Source organism: Peromyscus californicus, unplaced genomic scaffold, assembly GCF_007827085.1.
Source record: "Peromyscus californicus insignis strain IS unplaced genomic scaffold, ASM782708v3 Scaffold_12__1_contigs__length_115047231, whole genome shotgun sequence".
NCBI classification, from domain to species: Eukaryota; Metazoa; Chordata; class Mammalia; order Rodentia; family Cricetidae; genus Peromyscus; species Peromyscus californicus.
This window is the reverse complement of record NW_026294413.1, coordinates 20,380,254-20,396,239: the sequence shown is the minus strand read 5'-3', so window position 1 is coordinate 20,396,239 and position 15,986 is coordinate 20,380,254. Positions and strand designations below refer to the sequence as shown.

Genomic DNA, 15,986 nt, shown 5'->3' with positions numbered 1-15,986 from the left:
AGAAAACTCTTTGTTGGTTTCGCGTCTTAATCGCCAGGTTTCGAGAGTGATAATAAAATGAAAGGAAACCACGGAACCGACTGGTGGAATGCGGCCTGGGAAGGACCAGCCAAGAGTGCCCTCAAGAGCGCGGGAAACTTGGGCTGGAGGATCTGAGCCGGGTGGGTCCTCCCTAGTGACTGCGAAGGGGAGGGCTCGGCAGAGGGGAAGCTGGCAGGGATCCCAAATGGCTGAGTTCCTAGGGATGAGTGGTGGGAAAAGGGACTGAGCTGCTGCGGGTGGGCCAGATCCCACCTCCTCACCCTAAACCCTGGGGTGACCTTCCCCAAGCCCTCAGAGGGCCAAAGCTCGCCTTAATGGACAGCAGATAGCCAGCCCACCATCTCCAAAGCCTCCCAGCGCCTAGGGAGTCGCTGTCTCGTCACCAGGCCGCCGGTTCAGGCGGCTGGAGCGAGACCCAGAGTCTCGGGGGATTCTGAAGAGGAGGAGCAAAGCTCCACTTGAAAGCTGTGGCTGGAGCAATACCGGAAACCCTTTGTCGTTAGGAGCTTTGCCTTCAGTACCTCTTCCAAGAAGGCTGCTGAAAAACATTTCCCCTTCAGACATGCAGAAGAGAGGTCCTCTTCTGAACGAACTCTTCTTACCTTTCAAGACTCTAAGGGGAAAACACCTCTGTGAAGCTCCCAGACGTCCTCACCATTCACCTATGTTGTAAGAATCAAATAGGACCAAAATCCCATCCTCTCTCCTCACAGAAGTTTTGGTAAAAGCCTGAAGCAAATCTTTGCCCTTTGGAGAATGGGTCTTTGTATTCTAACTAACACAAAAAGTCCTCAGGTCTACACAACAGTTTAATCCATCCAACCTTTATTAGAGACCGCCTGCTGCTCTCTATCACATAACCAGAGACCTTATTGAGAAAGAGGTACTGCAACTCAAGGTGTTCTAGACTGCCACAGTCACACCAAACTGAGTTCACCCTAGCTGTGCTCCAGATGGATTCTTAAATCTGCGCCTTAATAGATGCTTCCTCGCTGTGAGTAGGGTTCCGAGAATTAGGCAATAAATGTTCACTCTGCACTCTGAGATCATTGCTTAAAAGGTTTTCTCTCTGCCAAGTATTATTAAGGGGATCGGGTTACATAGTGATAGGCAAGAGCTGCTTTGTAGGACTCCCACAGACAGGGATGGAAGACCTTCTGTGAGGCTTTGGGAAACTCTTCTAGTCTAACAGGCTGCACACCGTGAACTGTTCATTTCAATTTGATACTCTCTGCACATACCACCCACAGGTACAGCATGAGGGAGAAAATCCCCTGTATGTGTTACATTTTTAATACTAGAAATCATCAGGTCTGCAGAAACAATCTGGTCCTGAAACATTACACAGCCCAAGACCAAGGTCTTTCCTTGTTCAGTGGGGCCTTTGTTTCAAGCCAACAGACAGCAAAAAGAGGAAGGCCATGCAGATTAGAAACCAGGGGGCTGTAAAGCTTAGTCCTCTTTCAGGATGTGTGTGTGTGTGTGTGTGTGTGTGTGTGTGTGTGTGTGTGTGTGTGTGTGTGTATTAGCTAATTCAATAAAACTTTTTTAACTTTTAAATGGGATGGAGATTTTTAATTAAGAGGACTTTACTGTCCTAACAAGAAGCCTCTAACATCTTGTTTAGAGAGCTATGTAGATACAGCTTTTTTTTTTTAGAGAGATTAACAATGAAAAGCTGTTCCTATAAAAACATGAACTGTCCTTACCAAGTGTGTCTGGACAAGTGTTACCTTTTCCCAACATAGATAGATAGCTTAAGTGAAATGAACCAATGGGGAAGGTCCAGTTCATACAAATGTCAGTTAATGGGAATCCTGAAAAGCACCGTGTGCTCAACAACTGTGCCACCAGACGTCCTAACAAACCAGATTAGACTCAAGTAAACAGGCAGAAATTGAATGTTACTTAGAAACACACGAACACTCCCAAGACACATTAAAAAGAATCCTTGAGAAACTCCAACCACACTCACCTTTTCTTTTTCTTTTCTCTTTTGGTACAAACGTGGACAAGGAAGATAATCTCCTCTGCAGCTGGACATCCAGCTCCAAGCTATGGTTCCATACCATTCCAGCTGTGAGGTTACTAACTCTGCTTGGGTTTCCACAAATTGGAAGTTTTCAAAGTGAATCATGAAATGGAGGCTAGAAAAATATTTGGCTTCAAGTGTTTAAGTTTTGTGTTTTTTAGTCTCCTGTATCACAGGCTGGCCTTTAATTTGATGTGTAGTTGAGGATGACTTTGAACTAAAAAAAAAACAAAAACAAAAACAAGCAAACAACTTTTATGTGTGTGCTTGCTGTGCCTGTGTTTGTACACCACATGCAAACGTGCCCTCAGGCCAGAAGAGGCTGTCTGATCCCTTGAGTTGCCTGGGTGCTGAGAATGGAAGAGATCTTCTGGAAGAGCAGCTAGTGTTCTTAATCACTGCGCCATCGCTCCTGCCTGCCTTTGAACTGTGCTCATCAGTTTTCACCTTCCAACTGCTGGGATCAGTGGTGTGATCCATGAAAAGCACCGTGTGCTCAACAACTGTGCCACCAGACATCCTAACAAACCATATGATTTAGGCAGTGCTAGGGATGGAACACAGGCCAGGCCACTGGCATGCCAGGAAAGGCCTTCACCAACCGAGCTACATTCCCAACCCTTCAATGGCATTTTGTTCAGAGTGGACATAGTATGCACATTTGAAAATCTGTGAAACTACCTGTTTGTTATGAAATCAGATACTGAGAGTAAGGGAGACAAGAATGTGACTGCAGTCAAATCCTATACAATTACCTCTGTAGTTGAGGAAGAGAATGGTTTTAATATACATCAATGTAATAAATATGGTCTTAGGGAGGATGGAGGGATGCTTTTGAAGGTAAGCAGCTAAGACATATTCTGGCCCAAGAAGGATGCACTCACCCAGGCTAGTCATTGGTAAACTAGGCTACAAATTTCAACTTCCATGGTATAATGGTGGTATGCAAACTTATTAAAAATAGACACACTCTTGATTATGGAATTTGTGAGGTTGTCTTGGCCCATTTGGGCTGATCATAGGAAAAAAATAGAAATTTCTTGCAGTTTTGTAGGCTAGAAGTTTAGATTCAAGGCATCAGAAGATACAGGGTTTGATATGGACCTGTTCTCTGCTGCAAAGATGGTGGCTACTGGCTATGTCTAGAAGAGGCAGGCAAGTGCAAGGTCATTAACACCACTCCTTTACGACTGTATCACTTTCCAATGGTCCCAGCTCTTAATATCAGTGCCTTGGGGGTTAGACTTCAATATACGTAATTTGGGGGATATTCAGGCTACAGCACTCTTATATTTACCATGACAAACATCCTTAATTTCTATATGAATTCTAAATGTATAACTAACTGTATCATCAAAGATGTTTAAACTGTCACTAGCTCTGAAAATATCCATTAGTTTTACCATGGCAAAGAAATGAATTCCTGGAAAATATGTATGATAAAACAAATACTACCCTGTTAGCTTTTCTCCCCTTGGTTATTGTTTCTTCTAAAAGTGGAGAACATGATTCTCTAGATCATAAAAGTGATTTGTTGTATTTTTTATGGTTTCCTTGAATCCTCAGAGTCTACTATAACAAGGGTCAGCAAATTCTTAAGGAAAAGGGCAGACAGTACATATTTTAGGCTTTCCAAGCCACAGTTGCTGCTGCAAGTATTCCACTCTCCTGCTCCTGCTCCTCTTAGGAGCAGACACAGACACTTACAGTGCAGCGGCGTCCCAATAAGCCTTTATTTTGAAACATAATTTGAATTTCAGATCATTTTCTTGTGGCACAGGGTACCTTTTTTTATTAAAAAAAATGTACGTAGGAACATTATAAAACTCTGATTTTTCTTTTTCTTTCTTTCTTTCTTTTTTTTTTTTTTTCTCATAGACCTTTCCAAAACAGGTGCAGGTAAGGCTGCAGCTCAGAAGTAGAGGACTGGCCTGGCGTCCACAAGGTCCTGGGCTCTAGTCTCTGCACTACAAACACAAACAGGCATATACTACCTTAGGTCCACAGTTGGGTTGATAGCTGTATTTTAAAATGAATTGAAGATAGTATCCAAGGCTAATTCATTATCTGAGATGACATCAAAGACATGTAGTGCATATGGCATCCTTTATTCACTTCACATAAAAAACCATGCAGTGTTAAGGTAAGACAATACATGTAAAATGTTCAGTGCACATTAGATAAGTTATTAGCATACACATTTTTACAGCCTATATGGGCATACCAAACATGTTTAAAATAATGTACTTTTTAAAGCCTAAACTAAAAGTTGTGCTTAGCTCTTACATATTCCCATTCCCACTTGTTACTTTTCACAAAAAAAAAAAAAAATCCTACATAATCGATATTCTATTAGCCAATAGGAACTTCTTTTTCCTCTGGATGGAGAATGGAGCAAGCAAAAAGGCTCCCATGCGTACAGTTCCCAGTGAACAGTAACATGCAAACAAGAACTTTATCACATAAAGACTTCCTGTGACACAATGGATCAAAAACCTAACAGATTGCTTTTCTACCTACACATCTGGAAAATGAAGCTAGGATGTTCAAGTTCCTCCCAACCCAACTGATCCATGCCTGTCAATACATAACAGTTTCTAACTTCACACACACACACACACACACACACACACACACACACACACACACACACACACACACACAAAAGGGACAGGACACAATGAAACAAGCTATAAGTAACTATGTAAAACCTCAGAAAAAATTAGTGAATACTCTATGGTCAGAGTACCATTTCTCCAGCATGGCCTTGCATAATAATTAGGCCAACACTAAACATAAATAAAAAAGGACATACAAAATCATTTCCACTCTAGAAATAGCTTTAAAGAATGGTGCAGACAATACCGAAAGTTCTAAGAAACACAAGTTCTGAGGACAGTTAACAGGCCACCAAACTTAACAGTTAAATAAGATATGAGATAACAACATTTAGCTAATACAGATATATAAACATTCATTTAAAACAAAACAACAAACAATACAGAGACAAATGAAACCCTTCCGCCTAACCTTTCTGGTAAGAAAGATCACCAATGAAAAAAACCAAAGAAACCAAAGTTTCTTCAAGATGAAGTACCCTGGAGACAGGTCAACCCGCCTCTCTGACTTGACACTTCACTGACGGTTATCAGCTCAGGATTGTGTAGAACCTTCATGAAGTGACTACAGTAATATTACAAGCATCCACACCCCTTTCAGGACAAAGCCACAAGGACATCTCTCTGGTGAGTCAGCTTTTCGTTGCTTTGGACGGGCTGGCGCTGGAAAGGCTGCTCTGTATCTTTCTTTTTGTTGACTGATTCACATTCTTATTCCTCTTGTCAGGCACAAAGGAAGTAGACCATGGAGACTGAAGGTGGTTGTGAAGGCTCTGCATCTCTGAGGACATCTTAAATAAGGAGGACCCAAACCTCTGCTCTTCAAACAGTCCATGGGAACCACTTAACAGAACACCCTGGGAAAACTCTGTCTGAAACAAACAGCTCTGGGGTTTGATCTCACTGGCGCCTGAATTAGAAGTGGGGTGGAGAGAAAACTCTTCAGTCATCTCTTGGTCAGATGGAGAGAGGAGAAAAAAAGAAGTAGGTTTCCACTCACTTCCATTTTCTAACTGATCAGGAGTGAGAGCGTTTTTGGAAAGATTCAGTTTGGAGCCTTCTTCCAGCTTGTCAGGTTCCTCCAGAAGCTCACTGCCCCGAGGTGACTTTGAGGACCCCTCCAGCTCCACTGACTTAAACCCATTACTACAAGGACTCTTGCTGTTGTCAGACTCCGACATCATGGAATCCAGCTCAGAGATTTTGTCAAGATAAGCAGCATCCATGGATGCTTCACTGGATGTTCTTGTCCGGTTCATTTCAAGAGAGCGAATACAATTTAGTCTCTTAGACAAGCATGAGCCTGACCTCTCACTCAATTTTGAAGGTATTTGTCCAACAGAATTTGCTATTATATTCCCCTCTGAACTGTCAAACTCCAAGCTTTGGGCATAGCTTGTGGAGCAACAATCCCAAAATCCTGACTTGGGAGAAGCAAAACGATCTGATTTCTTTTCATTTTCGCTTCTACTTATATCATCCTCTGAAGAATTGTTATTACAGGCATTTGGAGAGTCACAAAAATCATCAAATACCAGTTTTCTCAGATGGTTTGCATGCTTTTTGGAACTCCCTGCTTTGATTACAGAGTTCTCTCTGTTTTCTGGAGGGTTTAGCTGAAGGCAGCTAAGGGACAAAGGAGTGCAAGGAGCTGGGAGATCATAAAGCTCTTCCTCTTTGTAGGGTGCACAGTCACTTGGCTTACTGCCCCACTCTCCTTCCAAATAAGTATCCATTGGTGCCTCCCTCATAGCCAGCAGCATCTCTGTGGGCTTGGGGTACCTGTCTTTGTTCTTGGGACAGTTTGGTTCAGTCTTGCTGGTGCTTTCCTGTCTGACAGAACTGGTGTCAGCGAGTCTGCTGCTAGGTGTTGTTAGGTGAGAAGCCGAAATGGAGGTGGCTGAGCCAGCCTGCTTCCTGGCACTGTCACCCTGATTCTTTGATGCCACAACCTCGTCGCTGCCTTTGGGTCCCTTGCCATCTGCAGAGGGTGCCCTCTGGCAAAGGGCATCCATCTCTCCCTTTGCCTCATCTGAATGTTTCAGTTGTGCTACTTGAGACTCTAGCTCTTCTATGTATTTATCACTTCGTTCTAGAGCTTTCTTGAGGCGATTGGTTTCACGTTCATACTGTTCTACTTTGGACTGAAGAGCAGCAATGGTAAACCTTCCAAATCTGAAAAGAATAGAAGGGTGGTTAATGATTCAGCTTGGGTTGTTTTCTTTGCAAAATTTAAACACAAACTGTCCCAGCCCACATAATAGTGAAAGTTCCAATCATGTAACAGTGACATTTCAAAACACTTAACTGAATAGGACAAAAGCAATGCTAGTGTAGTGCCTTCAGAAAGTGACTGCACTTACATAATGCACAATATTAAGCACGTAACAGAAAAAAAATCTAATAAGACATTTTAGTGGTAAAGTCAGACTAATATTTGAGACAAAGGCAGAAATCCACTGATGCTTTCCTTTCCAGGAGCTGGCTATCAATCCAGCTCACATATGCACGAAGAGTTATCCCCTAAAACAATGGCAAAGATTTATGATAACATTTGAACAGTGGTCCACATCTTGAAATATTTACATTCAATCATTTTCCTATCGTATAGCAGTGTTTTACAATACATTTCTTATACAATGTCACCTTGTCAAACATAAAATGTCAATTTGAAATTCAGAAATCCTAGACGACTCAGGAGAGGAGGTTTTAAATACTTATTTGGACCCTTTCAATTACAGTCACTGTTGATATGAAGCTTTTTCTTGGCCTTTCTCAACACTAGGCTTTAATTCATTTCAGCTCTCCTTATTTTCAGCATTTTACAACTGTGTAGGACATCAATCTCATTTTTTCCAACTTTGAAATACGAAGTCAGTGCTTGTGGTTCCAATATACTACGCATAAAAACATTTTTATACTTTCTGAAAGGGAATATTTGAGAATTACTAGAAAGAACATCAAAAATTCACTCTTTACCCAGTACTATCTATTTTCCATTATTCCGTCAAGAGTGGGTACTGGGTTCAGTTGAGAAAATGATTTTAGCAGCTAGTACAGGTAGGGGTACATCTGGGGCTAGAGGCACAGACTATTCCAGTGCAAAACCACTAATGCCTAAGTTAATTCTATCTGATAATGGGGGAGAACTCTTACAGGAAACTGCCTGCAGAGGAGACAAGAAAAACCCCTTCACTTCCTCACACTTCTTCAGAGCTTTAGCCATCTTCCTGATAACTCCCATCTAACCAGCTCTAAGAATTTGGGAGCTGTTTGCAGGAAGGTATCTGAGAAGGTATCTTCTAAAAACTGCCATCTTTGTCTTCTTTCTTCCTAGTTACAACAATGATTACAACTAAGGGAATGTATTTGCTTTAAAACATATGAAAGAGCACAAGGAGCCAAGAGCAACTGTACCTTGTAGTCAATCACATGTCCTAGACAGCCACTCAATGCCTGTCACCTCCTAAACTCCGGGCCCATTTCTCCAGCAGAGCACTGACATGATCTCTGCTCTCTTGCTACTGACAGAAAACAGCAAGAGCAAAGGTAAATATAGAATCATCACATCTCAGGATAGAAAGGGCTTTAAAAGACGCAATTGCTGAATATTGATCTGCTCAATGCAATTAACTCAACTCCCAGAGCACATTGCCTTCAACTTCCAAAATGCAAGACAAAAGCAAGAGACATAATAAAAACAAAAACTAAAGGAGCAAACCTCTTCATCTTAAGACAAAGTTTGCGACTATGAGCATTTAGTTAAGCAATATCAGAAGCTTTTCTTTGTTAAAAAACACTTTGGCTTCTAAATATAGTCCATGGCAGAGCTGTAGATGATCTGCAAGAGAACTCTAGAAAGGTGGCCAAAGACTTTGGAGTGCATTCTGCAAACACGTTTGTGAGTTCCTGATTGAAACTATTCTGGCATACTCAACCTGCATGTTTTTAAATGGAAAAACTGTGTAGCATGTTTATTTAATGCAAAGAGCAAAAATGACAACCTTACATTTACTCACAGAGATTCATTTTTAACTACAGACTTTATAACACAGATATCTTCACATAAAAAAGACCAGATGATTTAAAAATCAAATAATGCTACTAGATAACACATCAGACACTATGGATGTCACTGGGAACTAGTGACAAATAAGGAATGCTTCCGTGTGTGTGTGTGTGTGTGTGTGTGTGTGTGTGTGTGTGTGTGTGTGTGTGTGTGTGAAAGTGCAGAGGCTAAAGGACATGGGGTGTCCTCTTCCCTTTTGGCCTTATTGGCTGAGACAGGGTCTCTCACTGAATCTAGAGCATGCTGTATTCTGGCTAGACTGGTCAACAAGCTCCAGTGGTCCTCCTGTCCCTGCTTCCAACAGTAGTACATGTGCCCAGGCATAGCTTTTTCTGTGTGCCAGGAATCTATACTCAGATCCCTGTGCTTATGCGGTGAGAGCTCTTACTCACTGAGCCATCTCCCCAGCCCCTACGTAATTCTTTTTTTTTTTTTTTTTTTTTTTTTTTGAGACGGGGTTTCTCTGTGTAGTTTTGGTGCCGGTTCTGGATCTCACTCTGCAGACCAGGCTGGCCTCGAACTCAGCCTGGTGAAGTATAAAGGTTCTGATATGAAGTCAGTGATATTCCTAGTCATATTTTTTGTATTGTATTTTGGAGAGAAATGCTGAAGTGCTGTGGAAAACTAACAGACATCAGCATCTGAACATATATTAAGGACATGCATGTGAAAGTAGGAGAACTGGCCCCACCCCATGCTCATTGCTGCAAGGGGTGAACTAACCAGGGTAATGCAGGAGAGCTCACCCTGGAGGTGAAGACAGGGGAGAGCTGGTGGTCTGACCAACCCTGCAACTACCCAGAACCAGGGTTATGTGTTGATATCCAGGGAGAGTCCTGGTGAGGGCCCAGCAGTGATGGTGTAGCAGAGACCAGGGGCCTCGAACTAGACCAATGATTCTTTGCCATGAACACCTGCATGTAAAGATGCATTGATTGATAAAGGGGTTTACCACGTGACTCACTGTGTCACACTGCAGCTTCCACGATGAGATTTTCCCCACACACACTTTCTCCCCCTTTCTTCCCCTCTTAAATTTTGTTTTATTTTTGGGAGGGTTGCAGGGACAGGGGGCCGATGTGAGGGGATGGGAGATGGGTGGAATCGGGATGCATAATTTGAAAGACACAAAGAATAAAAAGGAAGTTTTAAAAAAGGACTCACAAGAAGCACTCCTCCACCCCTGCCCAAAGGACAGGCAAAGTACAACTCACTGAAAAAGTTAGGCTGTTTTCTACAAGGTCAATGATTTCAGAACCCCAAAGTTCCATTTTAACACTTCACAAGCATAAAATACTGAGTGATGGGAATTTGTCTAACCATGCTAATGGGTGAACTGACAGAACTGATTTGTCTTCTGGCTCCTCTATTACAGCTCATGGGCCTGGGATAGGGGGCCTCTCAGTCTCCATCCACTGCTAGATGCTTAAGAAAGTCCATGATAAACAGGAGTCGGGGTTAAACATCTGATGTAAGTATCAGCCTCCTATTTTAAGCTACATTAGCTCGTTAAGGCAGAGCCAACACTATAGGGTGAATAAGCTAAACCCTTTATCCTTTCATGTGTGAATATTATGATAGCTACCATATTACTACACTAAATATATTTCATACATGTGACTTCTCTTTTTATTTACAATACGGAAAGCAATGGAATGGCATGTAGCTTTCTATTGCAGACTTTATACAGCACAGCCTTTTAATTATAGGCTCAGCATTCTTACAGCCAGGTCCAGAGAGCTTTCCTTTTCACCTGAGTTAGACTGAATAGATGGATTTTTGATACGGGGGTCAGGGAAGTTTTAGTGACACTTTTATTAAATTTGGCAAAACGTAAGTTCTCACACAGAAATAACAACTAAGCTAACACATATAATGGCGTACTTCCACAAAATAAGATAATGAACACAGGGGCTTATTTATCTTTCACTTTTAATACTCTCTTATTCCTACTAATTCCAGATATTTCCAGAGTACACACCATTAAATGAAGCAATGCTAAGGCAAGCCAGAGGGATTTCTAAGTATCATTTAACACTACTTCCTTTTCCTTAGCAAATTTCAAAATGGTGCATTTTTATAAACATTCCATTAGAGACCAAAAAGCTTTGATTTTCAAAGTAGCAGTGATGGCCAAAGGCTTCATTATGCTAGAGAAACACTGTGAACAGTTTGGGAACTGAGACTGGAAATGCATTTTTGCCAGAATCTAGAGACGCTTACAGGATTTTGAGCCTGCCAATGTTAACTGAAGTATAGGTTCTGGATGAGAGGAAAGGATTCAAAGGCAAAAGCATGTGTCTGAGCCGGGCGGTGGTGGCGCACGCCTTTAATCCCAGCACTCGGGAGGCAGAGCCAGGTGGATCTTTGTGAGTTCGAGGCCAGCCTGGTCTACAGAGCGAGATCCAGGAAAGGCGCAAAGCTACACAGAGAAACCCTGTCTCGAAAAACCAAAAAAAAAAAAAAAAAAAAAAAAAAAAAAAAAAAAAAAAAAGCATGTGTCTGTCCCTACTAGAATACAGAGAAATGAAAGTCTTATTAATTTGACTGTTTTTGAATACTTGTTTTTCTTTTTAAAATTATTTACTGAGACCTACAGGGGCTTGTGCCTGGAAGGACCGATTCTTCCTCTCCCAGCAGCCTTCCTTCAACTGCTCCTAGTTTTTATTCTTCTAGAGATCAAGTCTTGTGAGAACTCCTCCTTCCATGTTGACATTTCAATTGGTGGTGTCCATTTTTAAAGTCTTGTTTAGGCATCCATATTGCTGAGATTTTGGGGTGTATCTTCTGTGTTCTATATAGAAGACACTATCTCACAGCAACCATGACAACCAAAGAAAGGACATCTCTAACAACAGAGTTCATAAGACCACTTTTCCTCCATAGCTTTTCATAAAGAAGGAACAAAATGTGTTTCAAAGAGGCCAGAAGAAAACAAACAAGGCAAGAACAATTATTAGAGCCTAGTATCTGAAGAACTAACTAAGTCTCATTATCTATGTAATGAGCTAGTTGAGAAACTTTTGCCTTTCTCATTCACAACCCCAATTAAAGGACTAAATACAATAAGCATAGGGGACGGGCAAGACTACCAACTTCAGAAAGGCATTCTTCCTCAAAGATTTTTTTTTATCATATTCTTATTTTGTGCGTGTGCATCAGCATGTGTGCGAGTACACACACATGTGGTCCCACCACAGCATGAATTGTGGGAGTCATAGGACAAATTGCAGAGTCAGTTCTCTCCTTCCATGTGGGTTCAGGTTGTAAGGCTTGGCAGCAGATGTCTTTACCTGCTGAGCCATCCCTGAGCGTGGCATTTGTGAAAAACCATTTGCCTCCTGCAGATATACAGGAGAATCAGTCATCAGGCTAAGTACATACCAGGCATCATCTTGCTTGCAGGAGCAGAATCTTGACTTCCTGTTTTTTTCTTACCTACTAACTGAGTTAGTGGAAACAAAGCGAAAGCACTCTGAGTCCGGACTGGATTTTGTGCTCTGGCCTATCTGAGTTCAGTGCTACTAAGTATTAAGTTAGGTATCAAAGTCTATTTCAAGGTGCTTCTTTTAAAATCCATGTGACTCTGGCAAATGGGCCAAATGACAGAGGGCCCAGAGTCTGTGCCAACTCACTGCAAACACCGTGAGAAGAGCGTGCAGGTTGTCCTGCCAGTGGTCCTCCCTCTAAAAAGTTCTTTATAACGGACTACAGCATGCTCGGTCTTCTGCAGATGGCTCTATCATGCTGTCACATTTCTTTGTAGAGCTCCGAAGTGTCTTTTTTAACTCTGGTAGAACTGTTGTCTCGCCATCTAGTTAATAACAAGCGTAAGAAGAACCCTAAGTTCCCATGATCCAGAGTCTTGGCTTAACAAGGAACCCTTGTCTTTGGAGTTGAACCATCCACCGGGTTTATGCTGAAGCACCGAGGCCAAACCACAAAGGCAAAGCAGAAAGTAAGATGTGGCAATGTTAGAAAAAGGTGTCTTCAGGTTAAAGCTACATGATTGCTGATGATCTGTTCCCTAGTATGCTTCCTTAAGGCAATTTGTGAGGCAGAGACTTTAAAGACCTGGTGTGTTAAGGGCTTCTCCTTTGTACCTTCATTTTCAAATACTTCATTTGGTTAGAAGTATTTCCTGGACTGGCGGGAGGATTCAGCAGGTAAAGTTGATTGCTGTAATGCCTGATGATGACCCGAGTTCAATCTTAGAAACTCACATGGTGAAAAGAGAGATGATTCCAGCAAGTTGGTCTAAATCATGCAGCACGTGGGACACAAGCATCAAGTCATACATAAACACTCATACAAAATAACAAGTAAATATGGTAAAAGAAAAGAAGAAGAGAAAAAAGATATCACACTATCCTGGGATAGAAGGAAGGCTATGAAGCATTGGATATGCCTCTGTGGCTAGTCAGTTCTCTCTTTTTTGGTTGTGACCATGTGTCTATTGTAATCTTTAATCTTTTTTTTTCTTTTGCTGTTGTTTTTCCAATTTTAATATTTCCTTTATCATTCTGGTATGTATTGTATTCCTGGCAGTGTATCATGGCTGTTTATCACTAGAGATCATTATGTTAACATTGAACCCTGTTCTTAAGTAGCATGTAAATTGTTGATGGATTTCCCCACTATTTTAAGATTTCTGTATTGCTAAGTGCTATTTTATCCATATAAATAAGATAAATATATAACATTTTTACTTTTAAAACTTTTGAAATGGCAAATCTTACAAAGGAAAACATTTAATTGTGGGCTGGCTTACAGTTTCAGAGATTTAGTCCATTGTCTTCATGGTGGTGTATAAGCAGACACTGTGCTGGAGAAGGAGCTGAGAGTTCTACAGCAGAAACAACTGTGTTCCTTACTGGGTATAGCTTGACCATACAGACCTCAAAGCCTGTTTCCACAGTGACATACTTCCTTCGACAAGGCCACACCTACTCTAACAAGGCCACACCTCCTAATAGTGCCACTCTTTCTCTATAGGTCAAACATACGAGTCTACGGGGCCATACCTATTGAAACCACCATGAGGAGCCATAGGAAGATGACGCTAAAAAACTTACACAAATCATTATTTCCCTACTGCTAGAAATGTATCCTAAATAAAATGAGGTATTAAAAATAGTTTTGGCCGGTTGTTGTTGTTGGTGGTGGTAGTGGTGGTGATGGTGCAAGTCTTTAATCCCAGAACTTGGAAGGCAGAGGCGGGCAGATCTCTGTGAGTTTGAGGCCAGCCTGGTCCACAGAATGAGTTCCAGGACAGCCAGGACTGTTTCACAGAGAAACCCTGTCTTGAGAAATCAACCAACCAACCAACCAACCAACCAACCAACCAACCAACCAACCAACAAATAAAATAAATAAATATTTTTAAAAAGTTTTCAGTACTGATATCCTTGCTTAACATGATTCCAATATACACACATTACCCTATTTCAGTTAAATAACACTAGTCTCCTAACAATATAGCTCAAATTTCAGTTATCATATTATATTGTAACTTCATAACATAAAGCCTTCCACTTCTAGCTTTCCAGTCCCCCAAAAAGATACAAATAATAGATGGATATCACAATTAGTAACCAAACAGGCCACCCCTTTCAGAGGCCATGGTGACCAGGCAGTGTGCACCTGCTACGCAGTGAGAACAGGGATAGCAAACTAGTTGTGCTGCCTCCTTACCGCCCAGTGAAATACCTCTCATGACATTTCAGAGAAGCAGAGAAACAAAAATGAAGGCACAGCATAGCACTGAGCAGAATTAATACAAGAAGTAAAATCAGAATCCAGTGAAAATAAGGGTGAGAAAAAGATAAGTGACTGTTAGAATGTCACAAGACTCCAGATATGCCAGGAAAGCTTAATAGGAGGAAACTTATCGCAGAGCTGAGGACAGTTACTGAGGAGGATGAAGATACCTAAAAGAAATGACAAGTGGGGAGAAAAACACACCTTTCACATTAGAGCATGTAGATGTCACTACAAGAGAGCAGGGAGAATAAAAGGGTGGGAGTTTATGCAGACATAGGAGTGTGATAACTTATCGATGTATCAAAGAGAGGTTAGCTCACTGTTCTAGTATTCTGTCCATTGTTGCAGTAAACAACATGGCCAAAAGCAACACGGCAAGGATTTATTTGGCTTATAATGCACAATAATTCAAAAAATGAGTGGGTGAGTTGTCTTGGTCATCATTGGGGAAAATTCACAATTGTCCCTATGGGTTTTATTTATTTATTTTTTGTCAAAACATTACATCTTCTTATCAGCATAAACACATATGGACACAAAAATGGTTAAACTAATATTTCGTATACCAATACTTATTTAGTGCATTTTGAAACATTTGATATCACAGTCCATCACTGAGGGAAGTCAGGGCAGGCACTGAAGCAGAGACAATGGAGGAACACCACTTAAGAGATTACCCACCCTGGCCTGCTTAGCTTGCTTACTTACATAATGTTAAGATCAACTACCAGGAGTAGTTCTACCCACAGTGGGCTGGGTCCTCCCACAGCAATCATTAACCAAGAAAATGCCCCAGAGATGGCCAAAAGGCAAACCTCATAGACACATTTTCTCAATGGAGTTTTCCCCTTTCCAGATGATCCTGGTTTGTGTCAAGTTAACAAAAAACTAACCAACACACTCACATAAATGAAGAGAAGGCAAGCATGACTCAAAACCTCTGTAAGATTTGTGTTTTCAAAAAGAAATAATACTTTAATGTCTCAAAGTTTCAAGTCTTCTAAATTGTGCTGTATAAATATTAGAGTACTAAATATTAGTTTTTACCATTTTCATGTCCATATACATTTATGCTGATAGTAATATATGTTTTGACAAAATATTAAAGTTCATAAGACAATAGTGAATTTTTCCCAGTGATTATTATGACAGCTTGCTTACTTATTTTTGAACTATTATGCAGAATAAAAACTACCTAAATTATAATAGTTGACACGATTCTCAAAAATTTATATTTAAGAACAACCACAGTTACTCTAATAAAGAATGACCTAGGGCTGAAGAGATGACTTAGAAGCTATGAGCACTTGATGCTCTTCCAGAGGACTAGAGTTTGGTTTCCAACACTCATTTGGTGGCTCATAACCACTTGTAACTCTAGTCCCAGAAGATGCTACTCCCTCTTCTGGCTGCTGAGAGCACTGCATGCAATGTGGTGCACAAGACATACATGCAAGCAAAA

At 41.1% G+C, this 15,986-nt stretch overlaps 1 protein-coding gene across 2 annotated transcripts in view; it reads right to left on the bottom strand.

Moving 5' to 3' along the window:
- Positions 1-4,161: 4,161 nt before the first annotated feature.
- Positions 4,162-15,986, bottom strand: part of Obi1 (ORC ubiquitin ligase 1) — a 48,833-nt gene continuing 37,008 nt past the window's right edge. For both annotated transcript variants that reach the window (XM_052732526.1, XM_052732527.1), the window contains one exon: positions 4,162-6,867. In XM_052732526.1, coding sequence (XP_052588486.1) covers positions 5,325-6,867 — 1,543 coding nt within the window. In that variant the 3' untranslated portion in view covers positions 4,162-5,324. The remainder of the gene's footprint in view (positions 6,868-15,986) is intronic.